Raw genomic sequence first — 18,102 nt, 5'->3', positions numbered from 1 at the left:
GAGTAACAGCGGCTGAGGAAAAGACAGGTGCAGGAAAGCAGTTGTCTAGAGAGACAACAGCACAGCGGGTAGGGCGTTTGCCTTGCCTGCGGGCGACCCGGGTTCGATTCCCAGCATCCTATATGGTCCCCTGAGCACCGCCAAGGGTTATTCCTGAGCACAGACCCAGGAGTAACCCCTGTGCATCGCCAGGTGTGACCCCCTCCAAAAAAAAGCAAAAAAATAAAAATAAAAAGAACAGTGTAAGAATTACTGGTGCCCCCAGAGAACAGGAGAGCAAAAAGGGTGAAGAACATCAGTCAAATAAATCATAGTGCAGGCACCCAGGTCCAAGAGGCCCAAAGGATCTCAGCCAAAATAGACCCAAACAGAAAAACGCCACACTGTGATCAGAACGACAAAAGCCAGAGAGCGATAGGATATTGGAAGCAGCAAGCTTAAAGAAAGAACCCACGTACAAAGGACTTCCCAGGAGATTCACAGCAAATCTCTTAAATGAGATGGTGGGATACAATAAAACACATTCATGAAACACTCACCAAGAACAATATCCAGCTAGGAATGATACAATGTCTCATGAATAAGCAACAGTTTAGTGAGTTCATAGCCTTGAAGTCAGTTTTCTAAGAAACATTAAAGGGGCACCCTTAAAAAAAAAACAGGACAAAGTTCACTAACATGCACAACTTATTTAAAGTGATGGCAATAAATTCCTTCAGTAATTCCTCAGTAATCACATTCAGTGTCTCATTTTTTCCAAAAAGTCTTCCCAAGTTTTCTAGGGGGACAGTGATTCTTGGTTTAAAGCATCCAAATTCCTGGAGCACTTGCTCAGACAGACAGCGGAGTCTCACCCATTTGCGGTTCTGACTCAATAGCCCTGGGTGGGACAGAAGAATTCGCACCTCCACCAAGTCCACGTCTGAATACCACTGCCGCCTTCTCAGATGCCACAAACACCCCGTTTCCATGTTATTATCCTGTGAGCTCCGTGAAGACAGGAGACACCAAGCTTGTCCACCCCGACTCCAGTGACTCTCCTTTTCCTGTCACTACCCAGGACTACCCACGAGACATTTTGGCAGCCGCCTCTATGCCTGATCCAGACCATCACAAGCTCCCTCAAGGAACGCGCTGACTCTCTTAGAACAGTCTGCACACAGCTTTCAGGAACCCCTGAAGCCGGCTGTTCCGAACCCTGTGCGGCACGTCCTCTTGACGCGCCCCAGTGTGTCTCCTGCTCTTCGGTCTGCACTCTCTCTCTCAAGCACACTGAACCACACACGTGACGCTGCTGTGCTGAGCTGCGCTGAATTCCCAGACCAAAGAGCTGTGCCTGGTGTGGTCCGCGCCACTGACCACTCGCGTCTATTCGCACATGGATAGCCAACGCAGAGCACATGCCCTCCACGACACGTAATAGTGGACAACGGAGCCGGTCCAGGCTTTCCTTCCCGCCCCAGACCTGCGTGCGGCCGCCAGCGAGGCAGCGCAGAGCTGGGCCGGCTTTACCTTCATCTGCGCCAGCTGCTGCTGCTGCTGCTGCTGCTGCAGCCTCCGCAGCGCCTCCTGCTGCTGCTGCCGCTGGCGCATGAGCTCCTTCTGCCGCTGTAGCTCCAGCTCCTTCCTCTTCCGCTCCTCCTCCTCGTGCCGGAGTCTGGCCGCCTCCTCCTCCATTCGCAGCCGGTTCTCCTCGAGACGGCGCTGGGCCTCCTCTTCCTCCCGAGCCCATTTTGCAGCCTCCTCTTCCTTCCCAGAAGGAAACATTCAAACACACGCACACACAAAACAAAAACACAACTTTAATCATGTTTAAAAACAAAGCTTGCAATTACTTCTGAAGTTTCAGCCAAAAAGTGGCGGAGAGAACAACTTGGGGACATCAGGTAGAATTTTTATTTTTGTATGTGTATCAGTCCCGAAGTGTTCAGGATTCAAGTGCAACCTATTTGCTAATTTCAACACAGAAACGTCACCCTGCACACCTGCAGTGAGCATTCATCTCTTAAGCAAGCCCCGTGGCGCCCTCCTGGTCCTTCCCGCTCCGTCTCGCCCCTGGTCTGGGAAGCACGCTATCACTCTTTAGGAACTCGGAAGTGAATACTGTGACTTTGCGGCTGTGGCTTTTATTCTCTCCCTGTCTACATCCCTATCCACAGAATCTGTGGGATTCTGCAGGACAGAAAACAATTTCTTCAAAAGCTCTGTATTTTATGACACAAGGTGCAGTAACAAAACACATTAACTGACAAATTTAAAAAAAAAAACCCAAGGAATAAATCTACATACAATCTAACTTTAAAGTTACATGCCTCTATTTATCTTAGGTTTCTCTAAGAGTTTTAATCAAAAACTTGGGGAAAAGCTGATAATCTCAAATTCTGTGTCAATCTAAGTAACAAAAATCTCCATCAGTTTTTCGATCTGTTTTGCTAAATGGGGCCATGGGAGTGATGCAGGGGGCCTCCTGCTTGGCCTGCACGTGGGTCCACAGCTGCTGGGCATGGCCCTGCCTGAGAGCTCTCTCCCACTTGCTGTTTGGAGGTGACTTCTGGGTAGAGAAGGGACCGTGGTCCCACAGCCAGGTCCCCAAGGTTTAACCAGCAATCATCTATCATGCTGCAAGCATATGCCCTTGACACAGTGTGATAAAAACAACTGTGCTTCTGTGCTCTTCCCAATCAGCCACAATTTCAGTCTAATCATGAGAAAAATTGCAAATTCCAATACAAGGTCTTCTTACAACCTGCCAGCTGGTTCCTTAAAACTGTCAGTCACAAATCTGAGAAACTTTCAGTCAATAAGCAGCTAAGGAAACATGATGATCAACTGCAACACTGGAGGATGGGATCCCAGGACAGAAAAAGGAACACACAGGCAAAATCAAAGGAAATGGGAATGAAGCTATGGACTTTTATTACTAATAATGCACCACTATCAGTTTGTGACAAACATGGCAGAACGCTGGGAGGAGAGGAAGAAAATCTCACCCCAATTTTTATGAAAATCTCGTACTTTTCTAAAACTAAGATTTGTCAATAAAAAATCCCATCATATTCTGAACAGTAAAATAAAGTGCTTTCCGGGTTCTTGCTGCCTGAGAATCAAAATTCAAAGCAGGACTGAAATGAGCCGTGCATGGCCTGGTTACTGCAACCCGTGTGTGCGCGAATGGACAGGTGTGGTTTCTGAGAGAAGGCATTCATTCTGCTGACACCCATTATTTCTGTTCTCTTCAGTACTCCGTCCGGTTCTTGTAATTACACCTGGGACGGCTATTTCAAGTATCTCTTTCAATAATGTTCGGCACCCGGAAAAGGTCTTAGACACACCATTCGAATACCCTGACACCGTCTCACAGCAAACTCCTAGCTTCAAAGCAGCACGGCGGAGAGCAGCGGTGTGGTCACCTGCTTGCGCAGCAATTCCTCCTGTTTCCGCCTCTCTTCCTCTTCTCTTCTCCTCTCTTCCAGCCTTCTTAGAGCTTCCTCTTGCTGCTGTCTCTCTTCTTCTTCTCGCTGCCGCCTTAATGCCATTTCCTGCTCCCGCTGGCGCCGCAGAGCTTCTTCCTTTACCAAATTAAAAAAGGAGTGTGTGTATCTGACTCTACTACATCGTAATTTGAACACAAACAGGTGATCTGTGCTGTGAGACTCTAGTAACAGTAACTACAGAAAGTGTAGGACCAGGATGTAGAATGGAAAGCGTGCATGTGCGCGTGTGGGCGTGTGGGCACGTTAACAGTTAAAATAATCTGTACTGAAATACCGGCAAGCAGTATTACACGGTGGTACAGAATACTACATTAGCTACCCCAGTTGCTAATGACCTAATCACCTCTAGAAAAAGCCTGATTATTTCATCATCTCAGAACCTAAGGCATAGAGAGATCAAATCGCAATAGAAGTATTGTATCCGTGAACGTGTCCTGAAGGACTGAAGTTCCACAGGTAAATCCGGCAAAGGGCCCCACTGTGAAATAATTTAGGGAATACTGGGCAATACAGATTTCTATACTGCTTTATTTCTTACACCTAACAGAGAAGCTCTGGGCCACAGAGACAGCTCGGTGGCAGAAAGGGATCACGCTGGGCCTGGAAGAATAGCACAGAGGTATAGGTTTTATTCAGCAAGCACACCAGCAAGTGCAAATCCCAGGTGCCACACACACCAAGTGCCAACACCAGGGGTCCCTGGTGTCCAAGCAATTTCCAGCCTTACTGCAGCCAGGTCTGGGTGAGCAGCACACAAAAGGAGTGTGAGCGCAGAGAGCCCAAGGGCTAAAGTGAGCATGTGACCCTTTTGATTTTCACAAGCTACTCTTAAAAGTCTGCAAATGTGAAAAATGAAGTAAAGGCTAGACTTGGGATATATTACAAAGTGATTCCTTCAACCAGAATCTATTAAAAAAAAAAAACCCAAGAGAACAATGTGTCAAGATAGAGCGACTGTACTTGGTTTAACTGTGCGATTGTACAGACCGCACCCAACCCAGGTTTGATTCCCAGGACCCCATATTGTCCCCCAAGCCTACTAAAAGTGATTCCTGAGCAGGAGTAAGAGCCAGGATTGAGCCCTCAGCACAGTTGTGTGGATCTCAAAAACAAAACAAAACAAAACAGGCCAAGCACAGAACAGAGACTCCCCACCCCCACAAATACCAATGGTCGCGAAACACAAAAAACTTCCAATGAAATTGGATATAAACACTTCCACAAAGACGTTAAATTCTGAAATTTAACTATAAAATCCTAGGAAATTATTCAAGAAATCTGTTCAAATCACCTACATACATGCCTAATATTCCTCCAGAGAGTATTAGTGGACAACAAGTATCTCTGCTAATGAAAACTGAGTCTTCTGAAGTTCTACCCCCAATTCTCCTGTTAACTCTGTTGACCTCAGGAAAATCATCTCCTAGAGATCTCGTACCTGTGAGCTCAGGGGCAGGGGCAAGAGCAGGACCCCGAGGCCTGCGGCTAAGGCCCGGATGGGTGAGAGTTCACGGAGGATACCTGTTTCCTTCGGGCAAGCTCTTCCTCTTCCCGTCTTTTCCTTTCTTCCTCCTGCTGTCTCCGAAGCATTTCCTCCTGTTGTCTCCGAAGTTCTTCTTGCCTCTTTCGTTCCTCCTCTTCCCGTTTTGCCCTCATTTCTGCCTCTCTTCTCTCCTGCTCTAGCTGTGACAACAAAGAATGGTCTTATCGACATGAAACCAAGGAATGCTGACCCTTCACTGACTAGTAACTGCTAAGAGGAGCTGGTGGGCCAGGGGTGTGCTCAAATGCATCTCTTACGGGCATAAACCTGGGTTTGATGGCCAACACTACAAAACTTTTTTTTATCCCCCTATTTGGGTTACACCCAGCAATGCACAGGGGTCACTCCTGGCTCTGCACTCAAGAATTACCCCTGGCGGTGCTCAGGGGTTCATATGGGATGCTGGGAATTGAACCCGGGCCAGCCGCATGCAAGGCAAACGTCCTCCCCACTATGCTATCACTCCAGCCCCTAAAAAACATTTTTAAAGCAGTCAGTGTGTGGGACAGTAGCATCCAACTCAGTCACGGACACTGCCACCGGGGGAGAAAGCCAGCAGGACTGTGCCACACTCTTAACGGAAAGTGCTTCCCATGGTCCTGCCACCGGGGAGAGCACGCAGTCACCGCGAGGCAGAACTCATCAGAATCCTTCATCAGGTGCAGTTCTTTGCTTATCCCTACTATCTTTTGGACTGGCCAAGCCTCAACAGCAACATTATAAAGTTGCTAGTATGAAGTTATACAATTCTTTACAATTTTGAGACCAACCCAGGCAACAAATTCCATCGTTTATGTGATTTCCTCACCAAGAATCTCTCAGCTGATACCCAGCATTTGCCTTCCCTGCTCACTTCAACACCTCACCTTCACTACGGTCCCCAACTTCCACTTGGCCCCATCCTTGACCTCTTCAGTGTGACGGTCCGAGGCCCTTCAACACCGGCCCGCCCACTTCTTTAGTCTCCACTTCCATGTGTCCTCTCCAGGGACACCGAATTATTTCGCTCTCCCCTGAGCCAGTGTATGTTCTCACAGACTTCTGAGCCTTTACAGATATTTTTTTCTTTCGACTACAAGTGAATTTTCACCTGTTCAGACTCTGTCACCCTAAGACCCTTCAATGGGATAAATCCTACTATCCTTGGGGCCAGAGAGACAGTACAGTAGCAGGGCGTTTGCCTTGCGTTTGCCTAGCAGAGGCCACCCAGGGCTCGATCCCTGGCATCTCATATGGTCCCTGAGCACCGTAATTCCTGAGTGCAGTGCCAGGAGTAACCCTTGGCATCACCGGGTATGGCCCCCAAACAAACAAACCAAAAAACTCTACTATCCCCTCAGGTGCAAATGAGCCAAGCTCTTAACTGTTTGTGGACAGTGGTGTCTGCCTGGGTCCTGGGTCCAAGTACACAAGCATCTGTCTTCCTTCAGCTATGTGTTTGAAGCCTGGCCTCTCCCTCACGGGGACATACCCTGATCAAGAACCCCTTCCACACTCTGGACACCCTAAGGAGACTGACTGGCTCGGGGGATAAATATACATTAGCCAGCCCGAAGGGGAAAGGGTGTTGCCCCATTCGCCCTCTCCTCTCTGAAAGAAAGATGGCGGCCGCACGGGAGCCTTGTGGACAGCAGGTTTGAGCCGGGGGTGGGGGTGGCAGGGACCTCATGGGAAGGGGGGCGTTTCGGTCCGTCCTTCACGCCCAACCGAGGTCACCAGTTGCCCCCCACGAGCGGCTCTCCGGCACGGCCACGGCCCCAGAAGCACAAGGACTTAACACAGAGAACCAGCAGCTTGGAGCAGAAAAGCGAATGGACTATGTGTTAAACCGCGCCATCATGCCTGCCCGGAGGGGAAAGGGTGTTGCCCTCTCCTCTCTGGAAAGAAAGATGGCAGCTGCCAGGGAGCCTCGTGGACAGCAGGTTTTTGAGCCGGGGGTCAGGGGCGGCAGGGGCCTAATGGGAAGGGGGGCGTTTCGGTCCGTCCTTCACGCCCTACCGAGGTCACCAGTTGCCCCCCACGAGCGGCTCTCTGGCACAGCCACAACTCCAGAGCACAGAAACCAATCTCTTAACTATCTAACTTTTAATAGAAATACTTCCAGGGTTAATAAGTAAAATAGCAGAAATCCAAAACCGCGCGGCCGCTATTGCGGCTGCGCGACATCATTTAATTCTTAAAACCCAGCTATAGAAAGCAAATCATTTCACAACGCTTTTTCAGCATGTCTGATTTGGGGGGGGGGGGGGGTTGTAAACTCTAAATAATAGTGGTGCATCTTTTATCGAAACAATGAATCTAGTCAAAGTAGATAGAGTATTAACTAGAACTCATCTGCCTCACAGGCATTGGGAGGGGTGGGAGGTGGGGTTCTATTGGGGTTCTTCGTGGTAAAAAATAAGTATTGGTAAAGGGAAAGGTGTTTGATATTTGCATGACTGAGACCTAAACCTGAAAGCTTTGTAACTTTTCCCATAGTGATTCAATAAATAAATAAATTATAAAAAAAAATACATTAGCCACAAAACAGGACTGAGATTTCCCTAGCGACACGAACAACAGGACTCATTACAACAGCCCGAGGCACCGATAGGCAACCTCTACTGGCAGGCGCTCAAATCAAAACCCAGGGGCCGAGCTGCTGAGATGGGGACGGTGACAGGCACCCGCATGACTGTGACTGAACTTCACTGACCACGGTCAGTGTCAGCCGACCGAGTTTCACGGATGTGGACTTGCTAATTTAAACTGTGCGAGGGCTCCCGAGCAAAGAGGACGCAGCGAGAGCAGCGGGACTGGGCTTGCTGACGAGCCAGGCGGCAGCAGGCATGGAAAACGGGCGTGAGTGACAGCAGACGGCAGGGCTGGGGCTGGGGCAGACCTTTGCAGCTTTGGCCTTCTCCATCTGCTGGAGCTGTTCAAGAGCAGGTCCTGAAGGTGCCGTGTCAAGGGGAAGGTCCCACACACTGCCACTTTCCCAAACTGGAAAACACGAGAAGAACAAGGGCTGTCAGAGCTTCCATACAATGGTCACAAAGCCAAGCTGCTCCCGGGGCCTCCGAAGGGCCCACCCTCTACTGTTCTGCTGTTTATAGCTACTGGCCTCTTATCATTCTGGCCTGTAATATACTCAGATGGAAAGCAGGTATCAGGCACTTGTTGAGAAGTTAAGTCTATCCGGATAAAACTTGGATCTCTTCAAACCCTCGTTCTTACCTATGTTAAAGCTAAGAATCATGGGTAGTTTGGTAACACTCCCAGGGAGAAGCGCACTGCTGCATAGGATTTAAATCCTAGTGTATAGGGATTCAGAGCCTAATTTCTATTTCTAGTAGTCATGGAAACGCGTACTGGACACAAAATAGAAAGTGAGATAACAGAGAACAGTAATGGGACAAGGAAAAACCAAGTGGTTCCCTAACACCGTGTTTTAAATACTATTGAATGTTCATTCAAAACCAGATTTCTGCTATGTGAGTTTCACTTCACTGGAGAGACAGGAGAGAGATAGCAGCAGAGCAAGCACCAGAGAGCTGGAGAGGTCTCGCGATGCCACAGGCTCCTGCCAACCTGCCGCAGCCCAGTCAGAGGTGGAAGAGGAAGGCTCTGTTTTCCTACTGTCAGCAAGGTTTGCCAATGCTACATTGTAGCACTTTATTTTGGATGCTCCAACTGAACTCTATGTATCAGTAAAGATTACTTGTACAAAGGCAACCATTTGTAAAGAACTTTTTCTGTATCAAACCATAGAAAGAAACTTTAATCTGATATAGACAAAAAGCTTTCCCCAAACTGGATTAATCCTATTTATAAATGGCTATCAAGAACACTTAAGGTGGAAATCACATGGAATATTAATGAGGCAAGATAAATAGTCCTTCTATCATGATCTTCAGGGTCACTGTTGGCAAGAGAATCACTGAATGGTTCAATGAAGAAAAAACCCAAAATGCACATAGACCCGACAGTCTTGAACACCAACGATGATCCCTTGAGAGACTCACCCATGCGTCCAACTACCTCCCTCCCCCATTGCAAGCTCACCTTAAGAAAGAGATGCATTTCGTAATTATCAAGGCTTAAAAAATTAAACACTCCAGCCCTCAGGCCCAGGGATGTGGCTCAGTCTGGCATCATCCCACAGGGCATCGTGATTCCCACACAGCTCTGCCACCCAAAGGTGCTGCACACCCAAATGTGTGTGGTCTCTGGAAGTCACAGAAACAGCGACAAAAGGCAGGGCCCTGGGTGGGCAAAGACCCACAGCAGAGCACAGGCCTGCTTTCTAGACACCGACGGTTCCTCCTGCTCAAGTGTGACCAGGTAATCTCGCCATGGGTGCAAATCCCAAATTTAAAAAAAAACAAAACAAAAACAGGGTCTGAGACATAGCTCAAAACACGGACCACAGTCTTGCATGCACGAGACCCTGAGTTCAATAGCCAATACTCCAAGTGTCCCCGAGTATGGCCTTGGTGAACCACACTGCCTGGGGGTCTACAACAGCCTGTCAGATGTGCACAGATGGGGAAAAGTCACCCCCAAAAGTCGCAGCCCCAAATTTCCAAATTTGATGCAAAAAGATTACAAATATGGTGGTGGGCTCAAAAATGGGCATTCCTCTTCCTCAAATTTTTTAGCTACCTGTGACGTTAAGCTCTTATTAACTTGCCATATCAAATAGGTCATAGTTATTACTTTTATCTTTACTTGCTTCCTCCCCGGTAGTAGTGATGAAAACAAGTTAAAAGATTTTCCCATACTATAGAGCAAAATTAAAAAGAAACCAGTCAAAATTAATTTACCTACTAAATAATTTTTAGCAAATCAATAATGGTGCAGTTTCAATAGTATTTTAATTCTCTGCTGAGGTCTGTTTTTAAAAAAGAACTGGGACTTTTTCTTTTTTCTTTTTAAGGAAAGTGTCTAACCTCCTGCACTATCTCTCTGGCCCCTGAACTTGCCTTTTTATTTTTTAATTAAATCACTGTGAACTGCACAGTTACAGGGATATTTATGACCGAGTTTCAGCTGTGTATCGTCCCAATACCAATCCCTCCACCACTGCTTACCCCTTCCTCCCACAGCTTGCCTGTGGCAGGCCCCCGTCCCCCCACCCCCCGGCCTAGTCCCCTTCCCAAACTCATCCCACACCCCTGCCCCAGTGGCCAGCTTCCTACTAAAGACCAAGAACTCAGACTTCTGCTGATCAGCACAAAAAGCAAAAAACAAAACTATCACATTTTCAGAAAACTGAACTATAAAGTTATTAAGATGTCCTCAGAACCCAACTCCAAGTCAATGCAACCCTTTACCTGTCGGCTGTGAGGCTGCAGGCTGAAGCTCCCAGATCGAGCCAGTGTCTGGGACCGACACAGACCGAGCTACAGAGGGAAGGACATTCTGATCGGATATTCTGCAAAAGGGAAATGAAAAAAGTGACCTATTCTTGTTGGGAATAGAGTGATCTCCAGAATCGTTCCTCAGGACCCATATTCGGCCAGCCAAGTCCTTTGTCATCTCAGTCACACACACTTAGCCAGCGGGGCCGTGAAGGCGCCCCCGCACCCTCGGCCTACAACCAACCTTGGGCCTGGAGAGAGAGCAGAGCTTGACTGGGATGTGGCAGTCCCAGTTTTAGATCCCCGAGACCTGGAGCAATCCCTTAATTTCCCTGGAACGCCGTATGGTTCCCCGAGCCCTCGGGAGTGAGTCCCGAGTAGTCGGAGCCAGTCAGGAGTAACCCCTGAGCGTGGGTGTACCCCACCAACCCAATAAAAAAAAAGAAAAGGTAACGAATGATTGAATGATTGCCTCAGTCAGAGCCACAGAGGTGGCAAGTTGAGACGAAGATGCCCACACACTGCAAGCCAAAATGCCTGTCTTAATTCTGACACTGAAGCTTCTGAAAACCTGTATCCCAGAATGTCACTACCAACGCCTAAAGTACTTGGACACCATGAGTAAAATGAGAGACAATCTTTATCCCAGTGTTTTTCACGCCTGTGGGCTGACAGGGGGTGTGACCCTAGCAGTATTAACACCCCCATGGCATTAATTCTCTTGTACAGTGACACCAGTCTTCAAAAACCAGTGGCTAAAAACCATTGTTTTAGACACAAATTTTTTTGAGGGGTGGGGTGGGGGAGCTATAACACTACGTTTCTCCAGAAAATCTATTTGATTGTTATTCCAAAGTTATCCTGATTTTTAGGATAAATTTTTATTCTAAATGTATCCTGAGGGGGGCCAGAGCGACAGTTCAGGGTAGGGCGTTTGCCTTGCATGCAGCCAACCTGGGTTCGATCCCAGTCCCATATGGTTCCTCAAGCACTGTCAGTAGTGATTCCTGAGTGCATGGCCAGAAGTAACTTCTGAGCATCACCATGTGTGGCCCCAAAACAAAACAAACAAACAAAAAAACCCCAAATTTATCCTCCAAGTGAAAAAAGACATAATACAATGCTTTGCCACCAGTTTAAGTTGATTTTTAACACTCTTGTCCTGACACACAGTGTGCCGGAGGGATTTCCGGTACTGGAGTTCTCAGGTACCAACCAAGCATCCTCCTCCCCCAGCCTCCCAGCGTGCGACCGAGGACACCAAGGACACTGCCACCCACCTCATCTTCAGAGTCTGGAACTGCTGGAGCAGCAGAGCCAACTGCTGCTGCTGCTGGGAGGACAGGGCCGCCTTCTGCTGCTGCGCGAGGACCTGGGCGTACTGCTGCCTGCGGGCGAGACGGGGCTGTCGGGGGCAGGCCGCTGCCGGCCCAGTGCCTCCCGCACGTGGCGACGCGCTCTCCCACTCACGGCGACTACCACGCAGGAAACCCCACACTCACGCTAGAATACACTGAACTTTTTATAAGTGACATACTTCTCAAAGAAAAAGTTAGATGCCAAAAAGCTGGCAGAACCCCCCAAAAGGACAATAGTATTTTAAAAAATTAATAAAAATGACAAAACAAGTAAAAAAGTAAACAGGGGTATTTCCACATGAAGCAGCTTTTCCAAAAATAAAAGTCCCTTGTATCAATATTCTCAAGTTTGTTTCCAACTGGGAAATTCGGTGAAGACTTTTCTTCACTAGAACAGAGTGAACGACTTTTTTCTGTTACAGATAAACAGTAAACTATTTGCAGCTTTGCAGGCTATGCCCAACTACTCAGTTCTGGGGCTGTGGTTTAAAAGGCGCCCCAGACGACATACAAACAAGTGGCTGCGTTCCAATCGAATGGTCTATAATGGGCAGCGGGTTGCCTGGCCGTCAGAGCACCCGAGGACAGAAATCCGACTGTGCCCAGAGGCCCACGCCACCCAGCCTCCTGCTAACAGCACCCACCGTGCTGCGATCCATACTTGAAAACAGACCCACCTCAGAGGCACCTGGCTACTAAGTAAAAATTCTTGCTTTAGGAGCAAAAATTCCTTATGAAACATATTCTGTGTCAGCTTCTGCAGTCTCACTATTGAACCAACCAAATGCAGACTGCGTCTGGAGGCAGTCCACTGGCTGGGTGGTTCAAGTCTCCTATACGGAGGAAATGGTGGCACTGGGAGCAGATGACACGTAAAGGCCCCTTTGCAGAGAGCTGCTGTCACCCTCCCACACCACTGTTCTTACTGAATTAAGAACTGCTGGTATTGGAGGTGCTGCATTTGGTATAAGGCCGTGAGTTCTTGCTGCCTGGTCAGTCGTTCCTGATCCAACTCTCCCTAGGGATAGGGGGAAAAATACCATTGAATAAATTTCGAAGATCCCAGAAGCCACTTGTACATATACATGGAAGCAAAATCAACCCCATACCTTCACATTCCACTTTACCTTTATGCTTAAAAATGCCCCATTTTTAAAAACGCAGGCAACTTGAAGCTAACAATGCCCTCTAGTGGAAGAAGGCTGTGTTGCACAGAGGGTTGCTTAAGGTGGGGTGGGTTCAACTCAAGCGTCCCAGAAACTAAATGCTGTGCTGGACCCAAATACCTCAACAGATATTTAATCCTTTCCATTTTAAACACAATTTATAAATGTAGAGATCATAGAGATATAGGGTAAATGACAGAAAGAAGTAAACTAATCTAAGTTAATGCCATATGAGAAGTCAATGTGTTAACTTAAAAATACTATGAAAAATTTAAATTGCAAATATGAAAGAATTTAAACTCTAACTAAAAAACAGTAACCTAAAATTCAAAAAACTAGGTGTTCCTATTGTTATGAAAATATCTTGAATTGGAAAAAATTAAGCTGCCCTTTTTAGCTTAAATTTTGAAGAACTAGGCTGGAAAAGCTAAAAAAAAAACTAGTTTTGAAAGCTAAAAAAAATAAAACAAGTGTACAGCAGCTGAAATCATTAGTGAATACAGCAGCATCTACCTTTAGTTTACAGTGATTATAATTTTGGTATAAAACATTTGATGTATGATATGAGGGCAGAGATCACCTGAAATTCAAGGACATTATCTTTCTCATTAGATAATGAAGTTTATACTACATCACTCTAAATTTTCTTTATGAAAACCTAGGTTTCAAGGCTTATACATTCTCAAGGTGCACACTCTTTATTTCGGTGCTCACTGAGGGAAAGGCAGTGACTGAGGGAAGCAAAACTTCCGCTTCATGGTTCTTTTAAGCAGGTTTGACTGTGGCTTAGTCCATTACTTATAATTCAGAACCTTGAAGCATTCCAGGTCCAAAGCAATGAACTTTCAGTTTTGAAATGTACAAGATAAAAGTTTATCGTAGGGGCTGGAGCAATAGCACAGTGGGTAGGGCATTTGCCTGGCACGCGGCTGACCCGGGTTCGATTCCCAGCATCCCACATGGTCCCCTGAGCACTGCCAGGGGTAATCTCTGAATGCAGAGCCAGGAGTAACCACGTGCATCAATGGGTGTGACCCAAAAAGGAAAAAAAAAGTTTATCCTAGTATCAGAGAAGAGAAATAAAGTTCCACTTGCTATACAAATTAAATGTATATGCAATAGTACATGATACATTATTTTCTGTGTTTATATAATCCCTGTTGGGACCAGGGAGAAAGCAGAAGTGTCACACGAACACATGACTTGAGCTTGAGGGGCCCTAAAGTCCATCCCCAGCACTGCAGCACTGCTTGGTCCCCCTGAACTCTACTGGGTCTGGTCCTAGCGTTCTCAGAGGCTGAGCACCACACTCTGGAGCCTAATCACCAAACAGGGTGACACAACTGGGGTCTGGTTCAGCAAGGGTATGAGGGGTCAGAGAGAGAGAGAACTGTGGGCCACTTGCCTTACACATAGTGACCCTAGTTCGATCCCTGAGATCCCATATGATCTCCAGAGCACTGCCAGGAGTGATCCTTGAGCACAGAACCAGGAGTAAGGCCAGGTGTGGTCCCCAAACAAAAAGAGGAGGTGGTGGTGGGGGGAGGCTATTGCCAGAACGTGCGGATTGGACAGTAAGAGGGCAAGGCTGACACCTTCATTCTCTGCCCGCTGGGAAGCTCTTGGCTCCTCAGTGGGCACCTTTGTGGGATGACACACACACACACACACGGGCACAGAACCCAAGCGTCGACAAGCATGTGGTCTCCAAGGCGGAGTTCCATTAGGGTTTCTGCTCATTTCAGGAGCTACAGACTCATCCTCTTTGTGCTTGCCAAGATTGCACATGCTGCCTTGCCGCATCTCGAGTGCTTCGGGGGCTTACCATATGAGGTGGCGGCGCTGGGCCAGGAGAGAAGGGAACTCTTCCCCACATCTTCATGATGTCACCGAGGGGCTGGAAGCTTTCATCACATGCTCTCTTCACCAATAAGGACATAGTGAAATAGCCCGCCTGAAACCATTCCGCCATTTCCTGATTATTGAAGGGACCTGGAATAGACAGCACCAATTAAACAGGCAGGCGGAAGACTCCTTTCCAGCTCAAGAGGGGGAAGAAGAGATATTTCCTGGGTCTGCTCCTTACTTTGGAACAACTTGTTTCTTGTAAAAATTAATTCAGTCCATATCCCAAACTACTAAAATACACAGAAAATGTTCAAAATAAGCCTTGTTTACATCTTCCCAATTCCAACAGTGCTTTAATAACTTTAAGGAGCAAAACTGTCTCCATCTCACTTACTAAAAATCATTTGTCGGGCTGGAGAGAAAGCACAGCGGGTGGGGCATTTGCCTTGCACGCGGCCAACCCGGGTTCGATTCCCAGCATCCCATAGGGTCCCCTGAGCACCGCCAGGAGTAACTCCTGAGGGCAGAGCCAGGAGTAACCCCTGTGCATTGCCGGGTGTGAACCAAAAAGCAAAAATAAACAAACAAATAAATAAATAAAAGCCATCTGTCAGGAAAGTATCTGCGGAGGGCATGTGTTAGGCTTTGTGGTACGGAGAGGCTAGAAACACACAGCGCTGACCCGGTTTTCTGCCAGCGTGAGGTCAGGCAAAATGAAAACACTAAGACACACTATAATTTACTTTCCCAGGTAAGTCCAAATCAGGCATGGCTGAGGGGAAAAGGAAATAACGTTCTCTGGCTGTTTCACGGCGAGGACCGGCAGCGGAGGTCTGCCGAGGCCCCGGCAATCATACCCTTCCTGGGAAGAAAGGAGCCTCTCAACAAAAGGTCCCAGAACGAGGACAGCCAGGCGCCCCCTAGAAGGCTTCTTTATCTAAATCCCCCTTTAGCCTACAAAAATTAACTCAAAATGGATCCCAGACTTAACCAGAAACTCAAAAACACATCCACAGAAGAAAAGGGGACGATCAAAATGGAAGACAGCGGGGGTGGCTCCAACTTAAAAGGCTCAACACCGCGGAAGAAAGCGTCAGAACAAGTTGGCGACTGATCGAGTGACAGAAGGCATCTGCAAATCATAGCTATAACAAGGTGTTGCAGTCCCAAATGTTTATTTTGAAAACCCCTACAACTCGAAATCGGAAAAATAAACCCTATTAAGAAATGGGCAGAGAATTGTAACACTTCTCCAGAAGTCGGTAGATAGCCAGCAGGTCTATGCAAGAATTCTATGAAAAAAATCTATTACTTGTTATGAGGGAAATGCAGACGAATGAGCCATGCCTCCCCACAGTAGAAATCACTCTCTCCCAAAGGGCAAGAAGCCAGAGTGGGACAGGAGCCCTTGCTCAAGGTGGGAGGTTGTACGCTTGGTGTAACCGATGTGAAAACAGGACGGTAAAGCCTCAAAAGTGCCTGAACAAAATGCCATGATTCAGTCGAGTCCCCTTCTGAGTGTTTATTCAGAGTACACACTATCAAATATATATATATATATATATATATATGCATGACAAGAATGGAACAAACAATTCTAAATGTTTAAATAATTGAAACAATAAATGAAATAAATTTAGTTCTTAATGTACCAGTAAGTCATTTTATTTTTTTTAGGTTTTGGGGGGCTCACCTGGCTGTGCTCAGGGCTTACTCCTGGCTCTGTACTCAGAGATCACTCCTGGAGGGCTAAGGGGACCAAATCAGGTGCTGAGGATCAAAGCCAGGTTGGTCACATGCAAGGCAAATGCCCCTTGGCAAATGGTAGTCTCGCTCCAGCCCATACCAATAAATATATTTTATTTAAAAAAAAAATGTGGGGCTGGAGTGATAGCACAGCGGGTAGGGCGTTTGCCTTGCACGCAGCCGACCAGGGTTCAATTCCCAGCATCCCATATGGTCCCCCGGGCACCGCCAGGAGTCATTCCTGAGTGCAGAGCCAGGAGTAACCCCTGAGCATCGCCGGGTGTGACCCAAAAAGCAAAAAAAAAAAAAAAAAAAAAAAGCCCCTTCATGTTCATTTCAGTACAATTCACAGTAATCAAGATTTGGAAATAAGCTAAGTGTCCAGTGACAGATGAATAAATAAAGATGACTTCAAGGCCAATGAAACACTGCTTACACATTAAAAAAATTTTTTTTAAAAAAAAGATGAAATTCTACCACTTGTGACAATATGAACTGGATTATGTCACAGTAAATAAGTCAAAGGAGAAGACACAGACCATATGATTTCACTCACATGTGGAAGATAAAACAGACTCATAACTTATGAGAACAACAAGACGAATACCAAAGGGGTATGGGGCTAGAGGTGGGTAAAACTGGTAAGAGGGTGATGGGGTCAAATATATGATGACAGGGGCTAGAGGGACAGTCCATCGGGCACAGTACTTGCCTTGCATACGGACAACCTGGGTTTGATCCCCAGTACCTCATAAGGCCCCCCCAAGTGCCACCAGGAGTAATTCTTGAGTGCAGAGTCAGGAGGAAGACCTGAGCATCGCTAGATGTGGCCCCAAAACAAAAAAACACCCAGCGCCCTCACCCCGAGAAGCAAAAACAAAAACGCAAATACACAGTGATAGTAGCTGTTAAGAAACTAGGATCTAGGTGGGGATTCTAATGCTGCATATCCAGATGTCAAATTAGAACACTGCAGACTGGAAACAATGTTATAAACCAGTTAATTCAATAAAAATGGAAAAATGAAAAATTAACGCGTCCAATGACAAGTTAGCTCTTCTAACTTAAAAACACTGCCCTAGAGCACAGCAGCTTGTGGCAGAAAAGTGAATGCACTATGCGTTAATCCATGCCACCACGCCTGCCTGGGAGGGAAAGGGTGTTTGCCTTTTTCCCTTTGGACAGCAAGATGGTGGCCGCCTAGGAGCTTTTTGGAAAACCGGGTACGAGCCGGTCGTGACGGGGCAACTGAAACCTCATGGGAAGGGGGGCGTTCCCAGCTCGTCTTCATGCCCTACCGAGATCACGAGTTGCCCCCCACAAGCGGCTCTCCGGCACGGCCATGGCTCCAGAGTCACAGAAACCAATCTCATAATTACATGACTCTCGGCAGAAATACTTCCAGGCTTAATAAGTAAAATATCAGAAATCCAAAATCATTTGGTTCTTGTAATCAGCTGTAGAAAACAAATTATTTCACAATGCCTTTTCAGCACGTCTGATTTGGGGGTGTAAACTCTAAATAATAACGGTGTGCATCTCTTGTCGAAACAATGAATCTAATCAAAGCAGATAAGAGTGTTAACTAGAATTCATCTGCCTCAC

At 47.0% G+C, this 18,102-nt stretch overlaps 1 protein-coding gene across 4 annotated transcripts in view; it reads right to left on the bottom strand.

Annotated features, from left to right (window-relative positions):
• GIGYF2 (GRB10 interacting GYF protein 2) overlaps positions 1-18,102 on the bottom strand; it is a 148,878-nt gene that overhangs the window by 18,704 nt on the left and 112,072 nt on the right. For all 4 annotated transcript variants that reach the window (XR_008793392.1, XM_056120742.1, XM_056120750.1 and 1 more), the window contains 8 exons: positions 14,729-14,895; positions 12,664-12,755; positions 11,660-11,767; positions 10,353-10,453; positions 7,919-8,019; positions 5,016-5,177; positions 3,411-3,569; positions 1,513-1,749 (listed from right to left, as the gene is read on the bottom strand). Coding sequence is in view for 3 of the 4 variants with exons in the window: in XM_056120742.1 (XP_055976717.1) it covers positions 1,513-1,749; positions 3,411-3,569; positions 5,016-5,177; positions 7,919-8,019; positions 10,353-10,453; positions 11,660-11,767; positions 12,664-12,755; positions 14,729-14,895 (1,127 nt within the window). In the remaining variant the exon portion in view is untranslated. The remainder of the gene's footprint in view (positions 1-1,512; positions 1,750-3,410; positions 3,570-5,015; positions 5,178-7,918; positions 8,020-10,352; positions 10,454-11,659; positions 11,768-12,663; positions 12,756-14,728; positions 14,896-18,102) is intronic.

The sequence above is a fragment of the Sorex fumeus genome, unplaced genomic scaffold, assembly GCF_029834395.1.
Source record: "Sorex fumeus unplaced genomic scaffold, SorFum_2.1 ptg000005l, whole genome shotgun sequence".
NCBI lineage: Eukaryota > Metazoa > Chordata > Mammalia > Eulipotyphla > Soricidae > Sorex > Sorex fumeus.
This window is presented reverse-complemented; position numbering and strand designations above follow the sequence as displayed.